The sequence below is a fragment of the Setaria italica genome, chromosome VIII, assembly GCF_000263155.2.
Source record: "Setaria italica strain Yugu1 chromosome VIII, Setaria_italica_v2.0, whole genome shotgun sequence".
Lineage (NCBI taxonomy): Eukaryota > Viridiplantae > Streptophyta > Magnoliopsida > Poales > Poaceae > Setaria > Setaria italica.
In genome coordinates this window covers 39,273,079-39,290,806 of record NC_028457.1, presented here as the reverse complement: position 1 = coordinate 39,290,806, position 17,728 = coordinate 39,273,079, and the positions used below count along the sequence as shown (strand labels likewise).

General features: G+C 50.9%; 1 protein-coding gene across 1 annotated transcript in view; it reads left to right on the top strand.

The window, feature by feature from the left end:
* LOC101776168 (putative disease resistance RPP13-like protein 3) overlaps nt 1-15,399 on the top strand; it is a 28,621-nt gene extending 13,222 nt beyond the window's left edge. Inside the window, exon 3 of the mRNA XM_012848315.2 lies at nt 13,307-15,399. Within this exon, the coding sequence (XP_012703769.1) occupies nt 13,307-15,203 (1,897 nt within the window). The 3' untranslated portion in view covers nt 15,204-15,399. The remainder of the gene's footprint in view (nt 1-13,306) is intronic.
* The last annotated feature ends 2,329 nt before the right edge of the window (nt 15,400-17,728 follow it).

Below are 17,728 nucleotides of genomic sequence, written 5' to 3'. Positions count from 1 at the left end.
CCTCCACCTCCGCCGCCAGAAGCACTTCCTCTTGGATGATCGGGGTGGAGGTCTCCGCCTCCGTCGCCGTTGCCTCCTCCGCCGCGGTCTCAGGGGCAGGCGCACCCTCCGCCGCCGATCCCGCCACGGCTGCGGGGTCATCCATCCTACCTCCCGTCACCGTCGTCCCCTCCGCCTCGTCGGCGTCAAGATCAATCACCTCCCCGGCCTGAGGACCCGGGGGGATGATGCCCTGCGCTGTAGGGGCGACCGGGGGAACCGAAGACGTAATAGGGTCCACTCCCCCTCCCGCGGCCGACGCCGCCGCCGCTCCGCCAGCCGCCGTCACCGGGGCCGCCTCCGCGGAGGGGTCTGCGGCCTCACCGAGGACCCCGCCGCTCGCCGTGAGCGGGACCACGGTCCGCCCCCCCGGAGGAGGACGACGCTCGCAACGCCTTCTTAGGCGCCAGCTGCAGGACGAGGCCACGAGGAGCGGCGCTGCACATCAACGAGCAAACGTCAGCAGGAACGAACGCGAGAAGGGGAGAGGAACGAGACGCAAGGAAGGCCAACTTACGTTCCTGAAGTGCAAGGACGGAACGCGCGCTTCGCCTCGGAGCCCGACGCCGACCCCAGGGCATCCGGCAGCGGCCGCTTGTCGCCGCTTCGCTGCCCTCCAGTCTCGGGCGTGACGGTGGAGGCGGTATCCGCGGATCCCCGGGGAACGCCCTGGGCGGACTCCTGGGGGGCGCCCCGCACCGGCCCCAGAGCAGCGGCGGGGGCAGGCTCCGACGACCCCCGAGGGGCGCTCCACGCTGGCTCCAGGAAGGAGCCCCGTGTCGACCCCTGGGGGGCACCCCTCGCCGACCCCTGGGGAGCGTCCCGCGCTGGCTCCTGGGAGACGCACCGCGCCAGCCCCTGGGGGGTGTCCCGCGTCAACTCCTGGGGGGTGCTCCATGCCGACCCCTGGGGCGCAGCCCCAGGGCCTTGCGGAGCCAAGGCCCTGGCGGACGCCTCCTCCGCTTCACCCCCCGCGGCCGTCCGCGAGCGCACCTCCCGAATTACAAGTGCGCCCGATCGGAGGGAGGAAATCAGCTCCTCCTCTTCATCATCTTCCTCGTCTTCATCCTCTTCATCATCATCGTCGTCGTCGTCGTCATCGTCATCTGACACGACCGGCCCCCTCCGCCGCCGTTGGAACTCCTTGGCGGCCTTCTTCCTCTTCTTCGCCGTCTCCTTATCCTTACGGTGCTTCTGCGCCTCGGCAAGGAGACGGTTGCGCGTCCGCCGTTCAGCGTCCTCCGGCACCGGCGGGAGCGAGTGCACGACCCGGGTCAGCACGCCCTACGAACGCAAAACGGCCCCACGTCAGAATGACAATTACAAGACGCAAAGAAAGGAGGTCGGCGCCCCAACCCCTTACCAGGTCTATGAAGCCCGCGCCCGGGCGCATCGGCGGGTGCCCAGGAATCGGGTACTCGGCGTCCTTGTCCTCCAGCACCTCCCAAATCCGTTGCCGGATCTCGGAGGCGGCAAGCGCACCCGCCGCCAAGGCGGTGCCCTCGATCGGTGCGTCGGGAGTCATGGCGGCAAGCGGGCGGACCCGGAGCATCAGCGGCGCCACTCGCCGGGCATGGTACGCTCCGATGACCCCGGCGACGCTAAGCCCGCTCCTCTTCAGCCGCTCAATGGCCTGCAGCAGGTCGGAGATCTGTTTCTTCTCCTTGTCCACCGGCCCGTACGCCCACACCTCTGGCGCCATGTCGATGGTACGGCCGGTGAACTCCGGCAAGGGGGAGTCCGAGTAGTTCTTCAGATAGAACCACTGGTTGTGCCACCCCTTGTGGGACGCCGAGGTCTTCATCACCATATACTCCTTGGAGCGAGTATGGCGGAGGTGGATCCCGGCGCACTCAATTGGCACCGGAGGCGACCGCTGCTGGCTCCCCCTCTTCTCCGTCTTCTGGTACAAACTCACTGTGAAAAAGTACTTCCACAGCGAGAAATTGGGCTCGATGCCCAGGAACCCCTCGCACAGTGCGACAAACGCCGCAATATGCTAGATCCGGTTGGGATTAAGGTGCTGGAGCTCGAGCCCATAGTAGTGGAGGAGCCCCTGGAAGAAGCGGCTCGGTGGAGAAGCGAACCCCCGCTCATGGAAGTGAGCGAAGGAGACGACGTAGCCGGGGGGAGGCGCCGGCACCTGCTCCGGCCCCGGCAGTTCCCACTCGCCCACCACCGTCCTCTCATAGAGGAGGCCTTTCCGCACTAGGCCCTCGGTGCGCGAGGAGTTGAAATGGGAGATCCCCCAAGAACCCATCGCCGGAGGAGGAGGAAGCCCGACGGAGGTGGGAAGAAAGGGCGCGGCTTGGAGCGGAGGAAGGCGAAGCGGACGCAGGTGAGCTAAGCGCAAGGCTGAAGGACAAAAGGGCTCATATGCTGAAGGCGGGCGGAACCAGCGAGGCGGGCTTCCGTTTTTATAGGAAAGGCGCGGGGGAAGCCAAATCGACGCCCCTGCCGCCATAAATGCGACGCCAGGTACGCCCCTACCACGCCCACTTCCTTTTTGGAAACTGCGCGCGTGATCGGCCGCGAAAACATCCTATCCTCCTCAATCCGTGGGACGACGCTCCCCATAACTCTGTCTCCCGGAAGGCACGCCCACGACGTCCCCCACGTTTGGCCCCAAACGCAACAACCGCTCCGTTTCGGCCCAAGGCCCACCGAAAGGTAAGAAAGGGATACGGGGCCGAAAACGCCCCTACGGCCCATTACGGTCCAGAGGTTCGAAGGCTGGCCCGCCACGGGTTCGACAGCTGCCTCAGGACACCCCCCGAGCGAGGGGTGAGAAGGGACGGGTCCGCTACGGCCAACACCCAGGCGAGCGAAAGCCAAGGGCGTCCCGACCACACGTTCGAGTCCTGACCGGCATAAAGTTCATGGTTTTTCCACAGGGAAAGGCAACTAGCCCCCGGATCCGGCCGAACGGACCCGGGAACTATATGAACTGGCCGGCGGGAGATTGGAGTACGCCACCAGCTTGGCCCGAGCCGGACCCCCCCGAATGGGGACCGGGACTCCACTCGAACCTACCCGTTCGCAGCTCAAACGAGCACCACAGTTCGTCCAACGAGGATAACGTGGCACGGCTCAACCCCTCTGTCCTAGTGAACGGACGCTTGAGGGGCAACGATCAAAAGTCGACCTGGCCTCCCGACCGGTCTCCTGCAACGCGCGGGGGCTCGGTGGCTAGCATCGCAACCAACGACCATGCGTGTGGTCGCGATTCGCAGGTTCCCCGACCAAGCTGGGCTAAAACAAATGCACCCTAACAAGATCTGCGGCGAAACGACGAAAGGAGCCTCCGGAGGAGCACTCTTGCTCCACCACAGGCTCGGGGGCTACTGTTGGGGGAAATATTAACGATCTCCTAAATACCGCTTAAAAGAAAAAAAACGATGGCCCAGGTCCACCCAGCATAATCAAAACTCCGCCTCGCCCGACCGCGGTCCTGGGGTCGGGAGCGTCCGACCTCCCGCCACGAGGCTCCGCCTCGCCCGACCGCGGTCCCGGGGTCGGGAGCGTCCGACCTCCCGCCGCGAGGCTCCGCCTCGTCCGACCGCGACCCCGGGGTCGGGGGCGCCCGATCCCTTGCCACAAGATTCCGCCTCGTCCGACCCCGAGCACAGGGGTCGGACTCACTAGGGCCCCCAGGACGGACGACCCCCTCGGGTGTGGATCGGGTGGACAAGGTAATGATCCCATGGGTCCTCCTTGTCGGCCTCGTCATAAATGCGCCGCAGGCCTGGCAGGAAGAAGGATGACCGCGCTCCTCACGCAACCCGCTGCAAGTACCCATGCACGACCACACTGTACAAGCTACAGTGCTGGCGGCTTCCTTCCATTCGCCGCAGGGTACTCATGGCCTGCGCCGACCAGAGCAGAGGGAAGACTCGCCCGTCCTCGGGCCCCGCGCGCCCAGCAGCAGGGATGTGACGCCCCCTCTCCAAGAGCCATCATCAGGACGGTGGCATCCGCCGCCCCTCCCAACCGACGCCGGAGTAACGACAAAACGCCTTCATCATAACCTGACACCTACGGACGCCGAAGATGCTATGTGTAGGGCGCAAAGACAGTTGGCACACGCCCCCCCCTTCTCTAGCATGCACGCCTGCACTCGTCAGGGGCTGGCAAAGGCGCCAGGTGTCTAGGAACTTGGTTCCTCCCTTCTTGCCATATTTTTACCGTACTACATTTAAACTCTTACGACCCTCATCGCCCGGTCTCAGCTGTAACTCCGGCCACCCCCTTACGATATAAAAGGGGGCACTGGGGGCCGGAGAAAGGGATCGGCTTCTTCTCCCACAAGCCACAGCACACTACTACGCTCCCTGAGAGCACAAGCACAAAGAGACTTGGGACCAGTCCCTCTCTCGTCGATCTGTAACCCCTACTACAGAACCCCGCATGGGCAATACGAGCATCCTCGATACTGGATGTAGGGCTTCCCTTGGCCCGAACCAGTCTAAACCCGTGTCTCCCACGCCACCATCTGAAGCCTTACGCGCATAAAAGAAATTTACTAGTCTAAGTCTTGATCCGCAAATCTTGACAACGACAATAGTTATTGGGACAAAAGCACAAGGACACACATGCCTTTTTTAATGAAAAGTTACTCTTACTGCTCTTCAGCTCTTGCTCTCTTGAAACTCTTAATCTTCAAATCTTTCGAACAACGATCCTTGTACTTGCAGCAATCATCGGCAAAAGCATACAAAACAACAAACAAGTACAACTAAGAACAATACACCGAAACAAAAGAAAAACTTTAAAAGAACGTACTAAAGGATAGATTTGATTCTAAGTTCACACGAACACAAGAAACGCTAAAAATGGAACTATGATTGAAAAGGTAAAGCTATCGAGATGTTTGAATTATAAAAGAAAAGATAAGAGCTACATGCTTCATTTATTTTAGTTGAGAAAACAATGTAAAGATATTTCAGAGAAATACCCTTAGTTGGAATTAATCAAGTCATATTTACATAGAAAAGGCCATGTAAAGCTTAGTCCAATTTTATTTATAAATATTTAAGTACAATTTATGCAATTTAAGCATTTAGTTTGAAAATAAAGTATATGTAAGGATCTAAGAGCATAGCTTTATGATTCGTGTTGAACTAACCAAATATAATTAAACACATTTATATTTAAATTAGTCAAACTAACATTTAATTATGAAAACTCTAGATATAGCCTATGTATCTTTTAATTAGAAAGCAAGTTGAATAAACATTAATCAATTTAAGTTTGACTATAAAATCAAGGTTTACTCAAATTCATTTTATTTAGAAGAGTTGTTTAAATAAGAATTAAATAAATTAACATTTATTATGAAAACACTGGGTTGAAGTCTAATTAGATTTTAATTAGAAAAGCAAGTATATAAATACTTAGTCATATTAATATTTTGAACAAATTACAAAATAGAGAATTTATTCAACATTGCTTCTAATGCATAATTTATGTTTATATGAATCTACAAGAGTGAGATTAAATGGATACAAAACATGGGATCTATGATCAGCTAAAGGTTATAGGGATCCATTCGTGATTAATCGTATACTTCAGGGGCTAGCAGAGAAGATTCACAAGACACATGGAACAATGCTCATGAATAGTTCTATACCTAGGGTTAGATCGGAAAAGAGGATCGGGTTGGATCTGTTTGTGAGAACCTAGTCTACACAGGAGGTTATAATAAAAGGTCCAAGGAAACAAGAAATGAACCAAGATTAGCTAGTACCTCAAGGGCCTCAACGCAAAAGCGAAGGGCTTCTTCCTCAGGCCTGCAGCAACTCTGGCTAGACAAATTGGCGGTGCTCCGGCGAGCGAGTGGCTCTTGGCGGATGGCGTGGTAGGAAGAGGAAATCGAGGGTGGCCGGATTTAGTGGCGGACGGTGACAAAGCAGTGGCTCAGCTCTAACGATTGGCGCGTGCAGCGAGCGAGCGAGGGTGCGAGCCATGGCGGCTCCACGTGTGTGCCCCCGGCGCAACGCAGGGCATGGGCGACGCTCAGGGGTTCGAGCAGCGCTATTTATAGGCATGTGGGGTCCTCGAGCGTTGCACGCATGCCTGGGCCGAAGGCGGCGGCGGCGCAGGCGCACAGCCGCCTTGGTCAGAAAGTAGTGGCGCTTGGCCCTAGATGGGCCTAGGCGGGCCGACGTGGGTCAGCCACAAGGGCTCGGCTCGATAGGTTAGGATTTCAGAAATAATTCCTGTGAAAGAAAATCTAGATAATTCATTTAATTTATGAAAAATCTAAAAAAATTCCATGAAAACTCCTAAAGATCGATTGGGACATGAGGAATCCAAATAAAATACTTGGAGCTCATGAAAACGATTATATAACCTTCCATAAATTTGGATTTTGTTCTAGAAAAATGAGAATAAATTGTAGGAAATTCTGGAAAATTCTCAGAAGAATATAATCATTATCTACACGCATTTTTCAAATATTTGCACTCATGAAACACCAAAATGCATCGACATGAATGCATAGAATTAGAACAACATTATTTAATTTAGAAAATAAACAATTAGTTTTTTCCTATACTAAATTTCCTGTAAAGAAAAAAATAAAAGATGGGAAATTTTTTAAAATTATGTGAAAATCATTGTGTATTTAGGCATTTTAACCACATCCTAAAATTCAAAAATTTTAGGGTGTGACACCTTCCCCGACCCTATCTCCTGCCGCCATCCGCAACAGGTGTTGCCAATGTCGTCACGATAGTGCCACGCAACCCCAGTCAGATAAGCTCGGTCGAGGCTCACCACAGCGTCCCCAGGCTATAAATAGCCCCGACACTCCTCATTGCTCCCATGCCTCCCTCCACCTTAATCCCATCTTCCCGAACTTAGAAACTGTGTCACTCCACCCCCACCCGCCGTCGTGCTCTACTCCCTAGAGTCGAGCTGGGTCGAAGTCGGGGGATTGCTGCGCTGCACTAGCCACCCTTCCCCGAGCGTCGCAGCAGCCCGACACGCTACTCCCCGTGAGCTCCTCCACCGCCGCTTAACCCATCACCGCTGCTCATCGTCGTTCCCTTTCCCAGTCATTGTGCTGCTCGCATACGTACCTGAGGTACTCCCCTATCCACCCTAGGCTGTTGCCCAGCCTATGCTACCCCTATTCGCCTCTCCCCTCTCTATTGTTCTGCCGCACGAACTTCGGTCAGCTCTAGACTCGACGTCGGTCACTCCCTGATCTCCACACCACCCTACCTAGCCTCACCATGACCCCTCCCCCCCGCTAGCGCCCCAACTACTTTTTGACCTGGTCCGAACTCTACCCCGCTCGGCACATTTTGCCCCAGCGAGTGGCTCTGTGTGGCGGATCCACTTCGGATTTGCTTGATTAAACATGATTAGGCCGCCTGCCATGCGACACTCATGCCTTAACCAAGTAAACACGAAGTGCCGTCGGATTTCATCCAATTTAACCACTTGAACAAGAACGAATAGCAAACCCACATGAAGGTGAGCGGTTCCAGAGAATACAACAAGTCCACTAAGTTAACAAATTAACCATTTAGTTTGGCCATAAAACAACATCAGAGTTTACAAGGTTCAGAAGAAAAACAATAGAAGGTAAAACAAGGAGCGGAAGCTACTTCGTCGGGGTCGGACATCCCTGGTGAGGCCAACCAGGACATCAGTGATCCCTCTCCTCGCCGTCCGAGGAGGGATCAAACTCAACCGTCCAACCCGGAGGGAGTTGGGGCGGCCAAGTGCCAGCAGAGGAAGGCTCAGAGGCAGCAACTTCACCTGAAAAAGAAGAGCCACAACAAGGCTGAGCTACTAAGCTCTACAAGACTTAACCGACAGGGAGTACGCTACTCCACCATTTCTAGACATGCAAGGCCTTTTGGCTGAGAGGTTTGTTTTCCAAAAGAGCTAGGTGTATCCCTACTTTCAAGTTTTAGCTCCGGTTTTGAGTTCATTATCCGGTCTAAGTTTGCAACCTATTCTAAGCAAACATAGAACCAACCAAAGGTATATATATATCATCACAAACCATGTCATCATCAGATTCCTTTCTTACTCAGGGTGACATAGCGATCAAGCAGTCTCAAACTATGAGAGGCAGATGAATCGATTCGAGTTTCTTAACCATGCATGGTGAACCTAATCTCACGACATCCACGCACCACAAGGGTCGCTTCTTGTGTCAGCCGTCCCCATCGATTCCCAGGCGCGTGTCAGGTCCAAACTTCCCTTGGCATACAATGCTCCACAGTCCCGGTCTCTACCGTACTGTGACCGCGCTTGCACCCACATGATGCACCATGGGAACCTCATTCCACGGACAACAGGGGTATAAGCCACGCCCTAGTTCAATCAGGTACTAGGCTTCCCCATCCTATACTAGGTATGAGATTATTACTTTCAAACACCTGATCACGAACACCACCACTGTCGGGCCTTAGCAAGTTTCATAGACAGACGGGGCGATCAGTCGACCACCAAAGAGTTACCCAACACCTTGCCCCGTCCATCGTCCTTATAGTTGTAACAGAAGAGGAAACAACCAACTCCTACAACTCGCGAGTGACAGGGAATCACTCGGCTTTTACCGTTTCCTAGTTAAGCAAGGCATCTACTCGGTCCAACAGCTAGTGTTCAGATCAAGGGAGCTAAGTTATGCATCTATGGTTCCAAACAACTCCTATACGTAAATGCATAAGCATGTTAAAGAAGGTATGCGCAAGTTTGGTAAAACACAGGGGATTCATGCATCCGGGGCCTGCCTTCAAACAAGGAGGAGGGAAGTTGCTCTTCTGCTTGGGCGGCTTCGGCTTCTGGAGGTAGGAGCTCGGCTACACCTTCGTCTTCTGGTGCCGGGTGCAGCTCGTAGAAGCTGTCAGCTTGATGCAGCTCTACACGAATGCAATGCATTGGTTAGCATTTAGACGGTTATTTCAACAGCAACACTTGCAAGTTTGAGCCCAGAAACTTGCGGCAAATTACAGGAGGGTGGGGAGGTTCGCTGGAGTTGGTGGAGATCAAGATATAAGGGTCGGATGGGAAGGAACTTATGATCTGACCCTTAATCTAGAGGAATAGATGTGCTAGGGGTCCTCAGACTTAACGCTGAAAAGTCCCCAAGTTTTACACATACACCCTCGGTTCAAGGAAAAAGATACAGCCGAGCCCTCGGGCGAAGTGGAGAAAGGTCGGCGGAACAGACAGGGTCGGGCGAGACGGAACCGGGGTTGGGCGGATACGAGGGGTCGGACGAGGCGAACAAAGGGTCAGTAGCTTACCTTCATCTTACAGATGAGGCTTGGGGTCGGGAAAGAACAGGCTTGGGCGGAAAGACTAAGGCTTGGGACAGCGGCGAGGATGTCCGGTGGTACTCCGGTGGCGGCGGTGCTTCTTGTGGACCACAAGCAAGCTCTTGTGCAGCACGGGGAGCAGTGGCTGGTGGATTGGGGAAAGTGGTGTTTGAGTGGAGAGGAGAGTTCCTCAGACTTAGGCGGTGGCGCTGTGTGCACGAACAGGGAGCAAGTGGGAGGGCAGCGATGGTGAAGGGGAACTCCGGTGGGGCTCCGGCATTCCCTTTTATAGCTGCGCGGAAGAGAGAAGGGGAGAAGCGGTGCGAAGGCTGGGGAAAAGCGATGGAGTGCACTGCCGGGGTGGCGATTGAGCGACGAGGGCGGTGGAGCAGGACTTCGAGGATGACATCGGCGGTCTTTGGGCACCGATGACAGGGCGGCACAGGCGCGGGTTTGCCGGTGGTTGAGATTTGGCGGAGGCGGGTGTCGTTGTGCGGTGGATCTGATGGAAGTGACCGGGAAATGGTGCTAGAAACGAGGGCGCACAGGTGAGAAGACAGGCGGTTGCGGTCGCGCGGACAAGCGCGGAGCAACAGGTTGTCAGGGCGGAGCTCTGACAGGGCGGGAAAAGGAGCTGTCGCTGCCGTGGTCTGGGTTGGCGGAGGAGGAATCGTCGCGTAGCGAGGACCGGGGCGGCGCGACTGTGGAGGGCGATGGAAAAGATGGGCGGCATCAGGCTCTGTAGCCGGGATCTAGCGATGTGATGATGGGCGCGGGCGGTGAGTAGCTGCAGAAAGGGTAGCAGAGGAGCTTCCGCTGCGATTGGGGAAGGGGGTGCGAGAATCCATCCGGTCGCGGTCGGCGACGAGGCGGAGCGGCGGGCGTCGGAGGAGTTGAGCCACGCGGCTAGGGAACTCTGAAGCGGGCATGCAACTCAAGTGCGCCTGTCGCGGGAGATCTGGGAGAAAGATCTCGTGGGTCCACTGGTCAGTCTCGGTGGTCCACGGCTCAGATTGAAGGGAGGCATTGTGGGAGGACTTAGAAAGATCCGGCGGTGGGTTGGGGGTCGGCGGGATCGGAACTGGGGGAAAACGGCGAGGGGTCGGATCACAGAGGGGTCGGGACCGAGCTGGAGGTTGCACTTAGACTTGGTAAACTGAGACAGGGGATCAGGGACTCGGATTAAGATTAACGCGAAGGTTTTTAACCAAGGTCGTTACACTCTGCCCTACGCAATGGTCCGGTACCACAGCCGCCGCCCCTTCTACCCCCTTCCCTGCTCCCAGTCCACAAGGACCACAAGCACACCCCCCTAGTCCACCACATGGACTACCAGTCCACAGCATAGCCCAGCCATGCTAGCCCCGTGCGGACCCCTGGTGCCACGCCACACTCTAGCCCACTTGTCAACCCTTGCTCTCTTTCCCTCTCATCTTTGCTATGGCCACCCGGGTTCTTGTATGCCAAACTTCACTTCACCATGATAAAAATTACCAAAAATAGTAGAGATGATACTAAACCCATCCATACTCTGTTTACCCAAATCCTACACCAAAAACTCCCAAGAGCAAACTCTCATCCTTTCCAAAAATAGAAAAGCCTATATTTCATGTGACCAAAAATAGGAAACCATTCCAATAAACTCTAGAAAATCCTACAAAATTCTAGAAAATCACACAATCCTTCTAAAACCTAATTCTACTATTTTAACTCATGTTTGATGTATTGCCATGTTTGCTTGATTGATATCTTATAACTACGATTATGTAGAATTTTCGACGATACCGGGAACGAATTTGACGACCTGGATTACGAAGAGGAAGTTCTCAATGAACAAGACTTTGAAGAAGACAAGTCCCACACATTACCATCCCTTTAATCCCAAGTTTTATAAATAAATGAGCCAAGATAAAAGCATGGACTTTCCATTCAAAAGCTTGCATAATATTTTCTCTACGTTGCTTAGTTATTCCTAACTAATTCAAGCCATCCTTGATACCATAAACCTAGGATGCAATAGAAATGCTCAGGAACTACTTATGGAGTCATTCACAAGTTTACAAAATACCAAAAGGCGTGAGTGCTTTGAAAATTAGATAAAAATAACTAACAAGTCTAGCAACCAGATAAGTCTAGACACTAGAGTAAGACGGTAGCCTTGATGAAGGATCCTATCCAAAAAGCTTACTCTGGTCATATAAGGACTGGCTAATGGGCAAGTCTATCTGGTGAATCGTACAACCACACGTGCTGAAAAGGTACAACCCTCAGGAGGAGTACCTATTTATTTGAGGCCTTGATTCACACCCCACTAGCTGAACTTAGTGAACCAACCCAAGGGGCCACGGTGGGCAATGGGTAGCCTGGAACATGACCTTCGCTTGTCCTAAGTTTGGTCAACACGGGTCATAGGTTGAGGCCCAGAGTAGCCTGGTGGTATTGAATACCACATTTATGATGCATCTGTTTTCCCGGGATGTATCTGGATAGCAGGTGCTCACAGATATGAACCCACTTGGTCAAAGCTCCCATTGATTAGTCATAACATTGTTTTTATGAAAATCTTGTGTCTCGTGCCTTGGCCTGAGGAGTTGTTTCTAAATTAGGCAAAGCTGGCTCAGGAAGTCTCCCTTCCAGGACCAACAAACTATTACTAAATATCCTATATTCCTTTTAAAAGCTATAACCTTTCACCCCACATAAAAATGGCTTTTCGGCAAATATCAAACCAGAGCCCTCCATGAAAAAACAACATGAAATAACTCTACAACAGTGGGATTTGCTGAGTACTCTACTTGTTTTAGTACTGCTTTCTTGGTGATCAACCTTAGGAGCCAAGTTGCATGTGGACTTGAGAATACTACGTAGAACTCCGTTGTATAGCTACTCTGAGGCTACCCTTAGTAGTATGCACTTTGTTTCTCTGTTGTAACCTTATGTAAAATGTCAATAAAAGTTGTGTGAAGTATGGATGTGATACTTCTTGTGAGAAATGCCCGTATCATCTACTGATTCATGGAATGATATGAATGCCATTTGGGGTCTCTATTAGGGGCAGCCCACACACTATCTGCCGTGACTTGACAAATCTAGATTTCGACTTCCCAATTCATTCTTGCCTACTAATATTGCAAGAAAAACCATAGGTGCTACATGTTAGTTTGAAAACCTAGCTTTTGGTGTAATCTAATTCCAACCCATCTCTTTGTTTGTTACTAAAATCTGGATTCAAGATGATACATTTCAGTTTTTGTTACTGTATGGAAAATTTCCAAATTACTTCCCTCAAGTATGCCCACAGTCCTGATAACCCCTAAACTATTTTTGTTCATTTTACACCTACAACTATGTTAATTGGTCCAATTTACCTCTTAGAAAGACAAATCTTATAAGGATAAATTGGACAAATTGGCATTATTCTAGGTGTAAAATAAACCAAAAAAAGTTCGACCATACTTTTAGGGAGTAATTTGAACTTTTTCGATATTGCAATGGCATGAAAAGTTGTTTCAGCACACAACTTAGTACCAAGATGTCATCTATGAAGAAACTATGTTTGGTCATATATTATTTTTAAAAATTGGTTACCAATAATTATTTGTGTAGATACATTATAATGTTTTGTGTCAAAATGTAATGAAATTATTTGTGTAGATACATTATGATGTTTTGTGTCAAAATGTAATGAATTTAATTATTTGTGTAGATACATTATAATGTTTCGTTATTGCAATGGCATGAAAAAGTTGTTCTTCTCTTTCATATAATGGCAGACGTGAATCGAATAATTTAGAAACAAATTAGATCCAGTGCCTATGGTTATCCAGGCTAACTACCAAATTGATGGCTGCATGTCTTTGGGAATTTCTATGATTCTGTTTTTTAGTAGGTCATGTGAGTATGAACATTCCAATCAATTATAATAGTAACATGGGATAAGATGGCCCAAATGTTAAAGTTTCTTTGGTCTTGTTTTGTATTTTTAGGTACCTGGTCATAATTGATGACATTTGGCACTGGGAAGAATGGGAAGTCATCCGTAAGGCTCTTCCCAAGAATAATCTGGGCTGTAAATTGATCATGACGACCCGGGTCTGGAGTATAGCTGAGAAATGTGAAACTGAACAAGGTGCACGTGTGTACGAACAGGAGTTTGGTCGTGCGGAAGCTGAAAGACTATCAGCTATGATACTGATGAGCAAATCTGTCGAGGGCACCAACGCGAAGGAGCTGTCCACCAAGATTGCGTATAGATTAGATTTATGTCCGCTAGCAGTAATCTGTTTCTCGTCAGCATGGGCAGAGAGCCACCACCATGTGCAAGTTGATGATGCGGAATGGGATACATGGGCGAGGCACATTCTGGATGATGGGTTTCTGAGTACTCCAGCCTTGAAACCACTGGTCCAGAGTCTATGCCTTGGTTTCGACGATCTTCCCGTTCAGCTGAAGACTTGCTTGCTATACTCTACCATATATCTTAAGGAGTATAAGTTTTATAAGGAATGGTTGGTGAGAAAATGGATTGCTGAAGGATTTGTTTCGCAAGTTGAAGTAGCAGAAGCTTACTTTGACAAGCTTGTCTACAGGAATCTGTTGTGGCAGGGGGAGGAGACGTCGCACGTAGTTAACGGCGCTATAAAAGACTTCCTCGTGTGCAAAGCAAAGGAAGATAATTTTATTAGTTCTTATGACGGTGGGCCCGGTAACACCTCGCATGCCAAACAGATCCGTCGTCTTTCTCTCAGCTCGCCAACTTATTACGGTTGGCGCGGTAACACCGCGCCTGCATGTCCAGATGAGGATGTGCTGTCTCATACTCGCACCCTTTCTGTTTCTAATATGCATTCCCTGCATAGTGTCCCCTTCAAGGCGTTCAAAAAGCTGCGAGTGCTACAAATAAATAAAAGCTGTAATCTAGAGGATGATCATCTGGTGGATATATGTGGGCTGATCTGGCTCAAGTATCTGAGTTTAAGAGGGACAGGGGTGAGAGAGTTGCCTAAGGAAATCAGAAAACTGCAGCATTTGAGGACTCTGGACATAAGAGATTGCAAGGTCAGAGAGCTACCCTGGGAAGTTGAAAACTCCATAAATGTGCATTTTGGAGACCCGCGTTCTCCTAAAATATTGAAGTTGGGAGAAGAGGCTGTCAGCTCAGACTGGGTTATCTCCTCTTCTGGAGCAAATTGCAGGGGGGCCCTATCCATCGTGTTAGCGGATCCTTTTAACTGGAGGTATGAACCTCTACAAGTTCCGCTGCTTAGAATTGACCGGAGACACGTGAAAGTACCGCAGTGGGTCAAGCAAGACTTGTGCAATGTCTGCTCCTTAGATATCAGGCTCTGCATACTTGTGCACGAAGACCTCGAGTTTCTGAAGACGCAGATGCCCAACCTGCAGGCTCTCCAACTAAGGTTCGAAGTCCTCCCACGGAAGCCGGTTATCATCACTGCTGGAGGGTTTCCAAAGCTAGAGACGTTCTACGTCGATTGCCGTCTGCCACAGGTGATCACCTTCGGGGAAGGAGCGATGCCGAATCTGAAACATCTTCAGTTCAAGTTCTACACCGGTACAGCAAGTCGAGACTACTACATGGGCATCAAGCATCTGGTCAGTCTTGAGGTCGTGTTCCTATGCTCCTGGTACTATACAAGTGACGGTCCGGGCATCCGTGAGACAATTGATGTACTGAGAAAAGAAGCCGTGGAGCACCCCAAGGAGATCACCCTTTGGGTCAATGACATGGATCCTGAGGTTTTCGGCAGAGATGCACTGAGAGGGATAAGCCTTGCCATTGCGGAAAAAAGAGAGAAACTATCGAGGGCAGCAGAGAGAAGGTCGTTCTTGCGGGAAAGGAGAGGTGTACCGTTTGTGAATTAGAGATCGATGCGCCGTTTGTGCGGGACAACGCAATTTATGTAATAATAATTTCTGCAACTTTGGATTCAACTTAATAATAATATGTTGTATGCATATGTTGGTTTGCTGGACCTAAACAAAAAGTTACGTATTCTTTGAACTTGGGGTCTTCCTTCTCTATGTACGCACATTTGTTCGTCATTCTAATTATTTTTTTCCAGAATGAAACTCTCTCTGCACTGGGGTCGCAGAAGAAGATGACGCGTGCGGCCGCGTCTATGCTTTTCTGTTTTGCATATTTACCTCCTCATCAAAATACTAAATACTGTGTAATAAAAAAAAGACAGCGCAATTATTCAACTTGTCGCAATCAGATAATTAAGCACTTTGGTTAATCGGAATGGGTCTATCGATTATTCGATTTGCAAGATGGCGCTCCTCGATCGAGGAAAGCATGACCGGATTATACCTAGCATCCTGCACTGCACTCATCAGGAGTGGAAGGGAAAATGGTGGTGCAGATGCTGATGCAGAGCACTCTGCCTTGACATGGAATGGGAGAGAGCTGAGCTCCCGTCTCGGATTAGTTCTCTTCGCGGATTTGTATCTCGTGCGCTGGAGCCTGAGACCAGATCGAATTCGTTTCGGCTTCAAGCGGGCCTGGCCCTGGTCTTCTGTCTAAGGCCCGCTTATATATAGAAAGATAAAAAACGCAATGATCTTGGATTCTTCGTTAAAGCTAACCCTCAGGAGATCGTCATCAGGTACCAAAAAGGTCAAGTTAAAGATTTAAGGTAATTCTTCCTGCCTCCTCATCAGATGAAATTTAGGTGCACAGCTTGACGGTCCCCATGTTCTCACTTGGCCTTGTGCTGCCGTCACTTTTGTTCAGTGTTTTCCATCTTCAGCTCATCTGTACACAACTACAGACATTAGTTTGACACTTTTTGTTATCCTTGCACAACTGGCGGCATAATGAACGCTCCAGTAGTGTTCTTGTGCAGTCACACAGCTAGTGCTTCATTCATGTATTTATAACTCCATACATGATAGAACGCGAAACACTAATCAATAAACAAGGTGTTCTTGCAGTTTATTGCTTCAAGCGGGCACTCAGGAGATAAAAAAACGCAAGTCCTTGTGCTGCCGTCACTTTGTTCAGTGTTTTCCATCTTCAGCTCATCTGTACACAACTACATACATTAAGCGGGCCTGGCCCTGGTCTTCTGTCTAAGGCCCGCTTATAGAAAGATAAAAAACGCAATGATCTGTTTTTCTTAGTTGGCCATGTGAGTATGAACATTCCAATCAATTAGTAATAGTAACATGGGATAAGATGGCCCAAATGTTAAAAGTTTCTTTGGTCTTGTTTTTTTTCGTAGGTACCTGGTCATAATTGATGACATTTGGCACTGGGAAGAATGGGAAGTCATCCGTAAGGTTCTTCCCCAGAATAATCTGGGCTGTAAATTAATCATGACGACCCGGGTCGGGAGTATAGCTGAGAAATGTCATACTGAACAAGGTGCACTTGTGCACGAACATGTGTATATCAGCTATGCGGAAGCTGAAAGACTATCAGCTATGAGACTGACCAAATCTGTCGAGGGAACCATATAGGATTTACAGGGGATACTTGGTGACGTTAGGATTGATCTCCACCGGATTTATAGGAGAATCCATATATGGTTGGTGGCCCCCATCGCGCAGCACCACATAAAAGGACGTGGGAGTCGGGGCACACGAGCCAACGTTCACCGTGTCCACAACCCCACCGACACAGAAACCCTAGCCGATCTAGTGGAGGCGCTGTTAGCGGCGGGAAGCTTCGCCAACTCCGCGCGGCCGCCGCCGCCCTCTTCGTCAACATCGTCTACACACCATGGCCACCTCGTCAACAAAGCCCGACGGTCGGTCTCTCTCCCTCTCCATCTCTAGTATGCCTCGGTGTAGATCCACGAATCATGTTGGTTTACCTAAGTCATGTTTTACCCGCTAGACTAGCACCTAGATGATCCTGTTAATCCTATCAATGGTATCAGTCGCCTTTCTAGGTTGTAGATCTAGTCGGGGTTAGCAATTAGAAGGAGATGAAGAATCGAAAGGAAAGTATCCACCGGATCTGTCTCCGGGAAGAGAGAAAGATCAAAAAAAAAAAGGAGACACGGCGCCCGCCGGATTTACCGACGGCCGCCGGCAGACTAAGAGCTCAGGGAGGCGGCAGCTTACCTCTTGCTCACCTTGTTGCCGTCCGCTCACTGAAGAACACCGGGAAGACGCGGCTAACCCGCAGCACCGCTCGACGGCGCCGCGCTCACCCTCGGGTGGATGCGTGCGCCGGCAAGGGGGACTGGGGGAAGCCGAGGGGCTCTCTGCTTACCGGCGCTCGCAGGCCGGCGCTCTCGGCCGTTACTCGCGGCTGCGCGAGGGAGGAGCAGAAATGCTGCTAGGGTTTGCAGGGCCGGCCGCTCGCTCAGTTTGGATCCAGCGAAAATCACGCGTAGCCATCGATCTTGAATGGATGGCTGAAATCGTCCAGGCCAGAT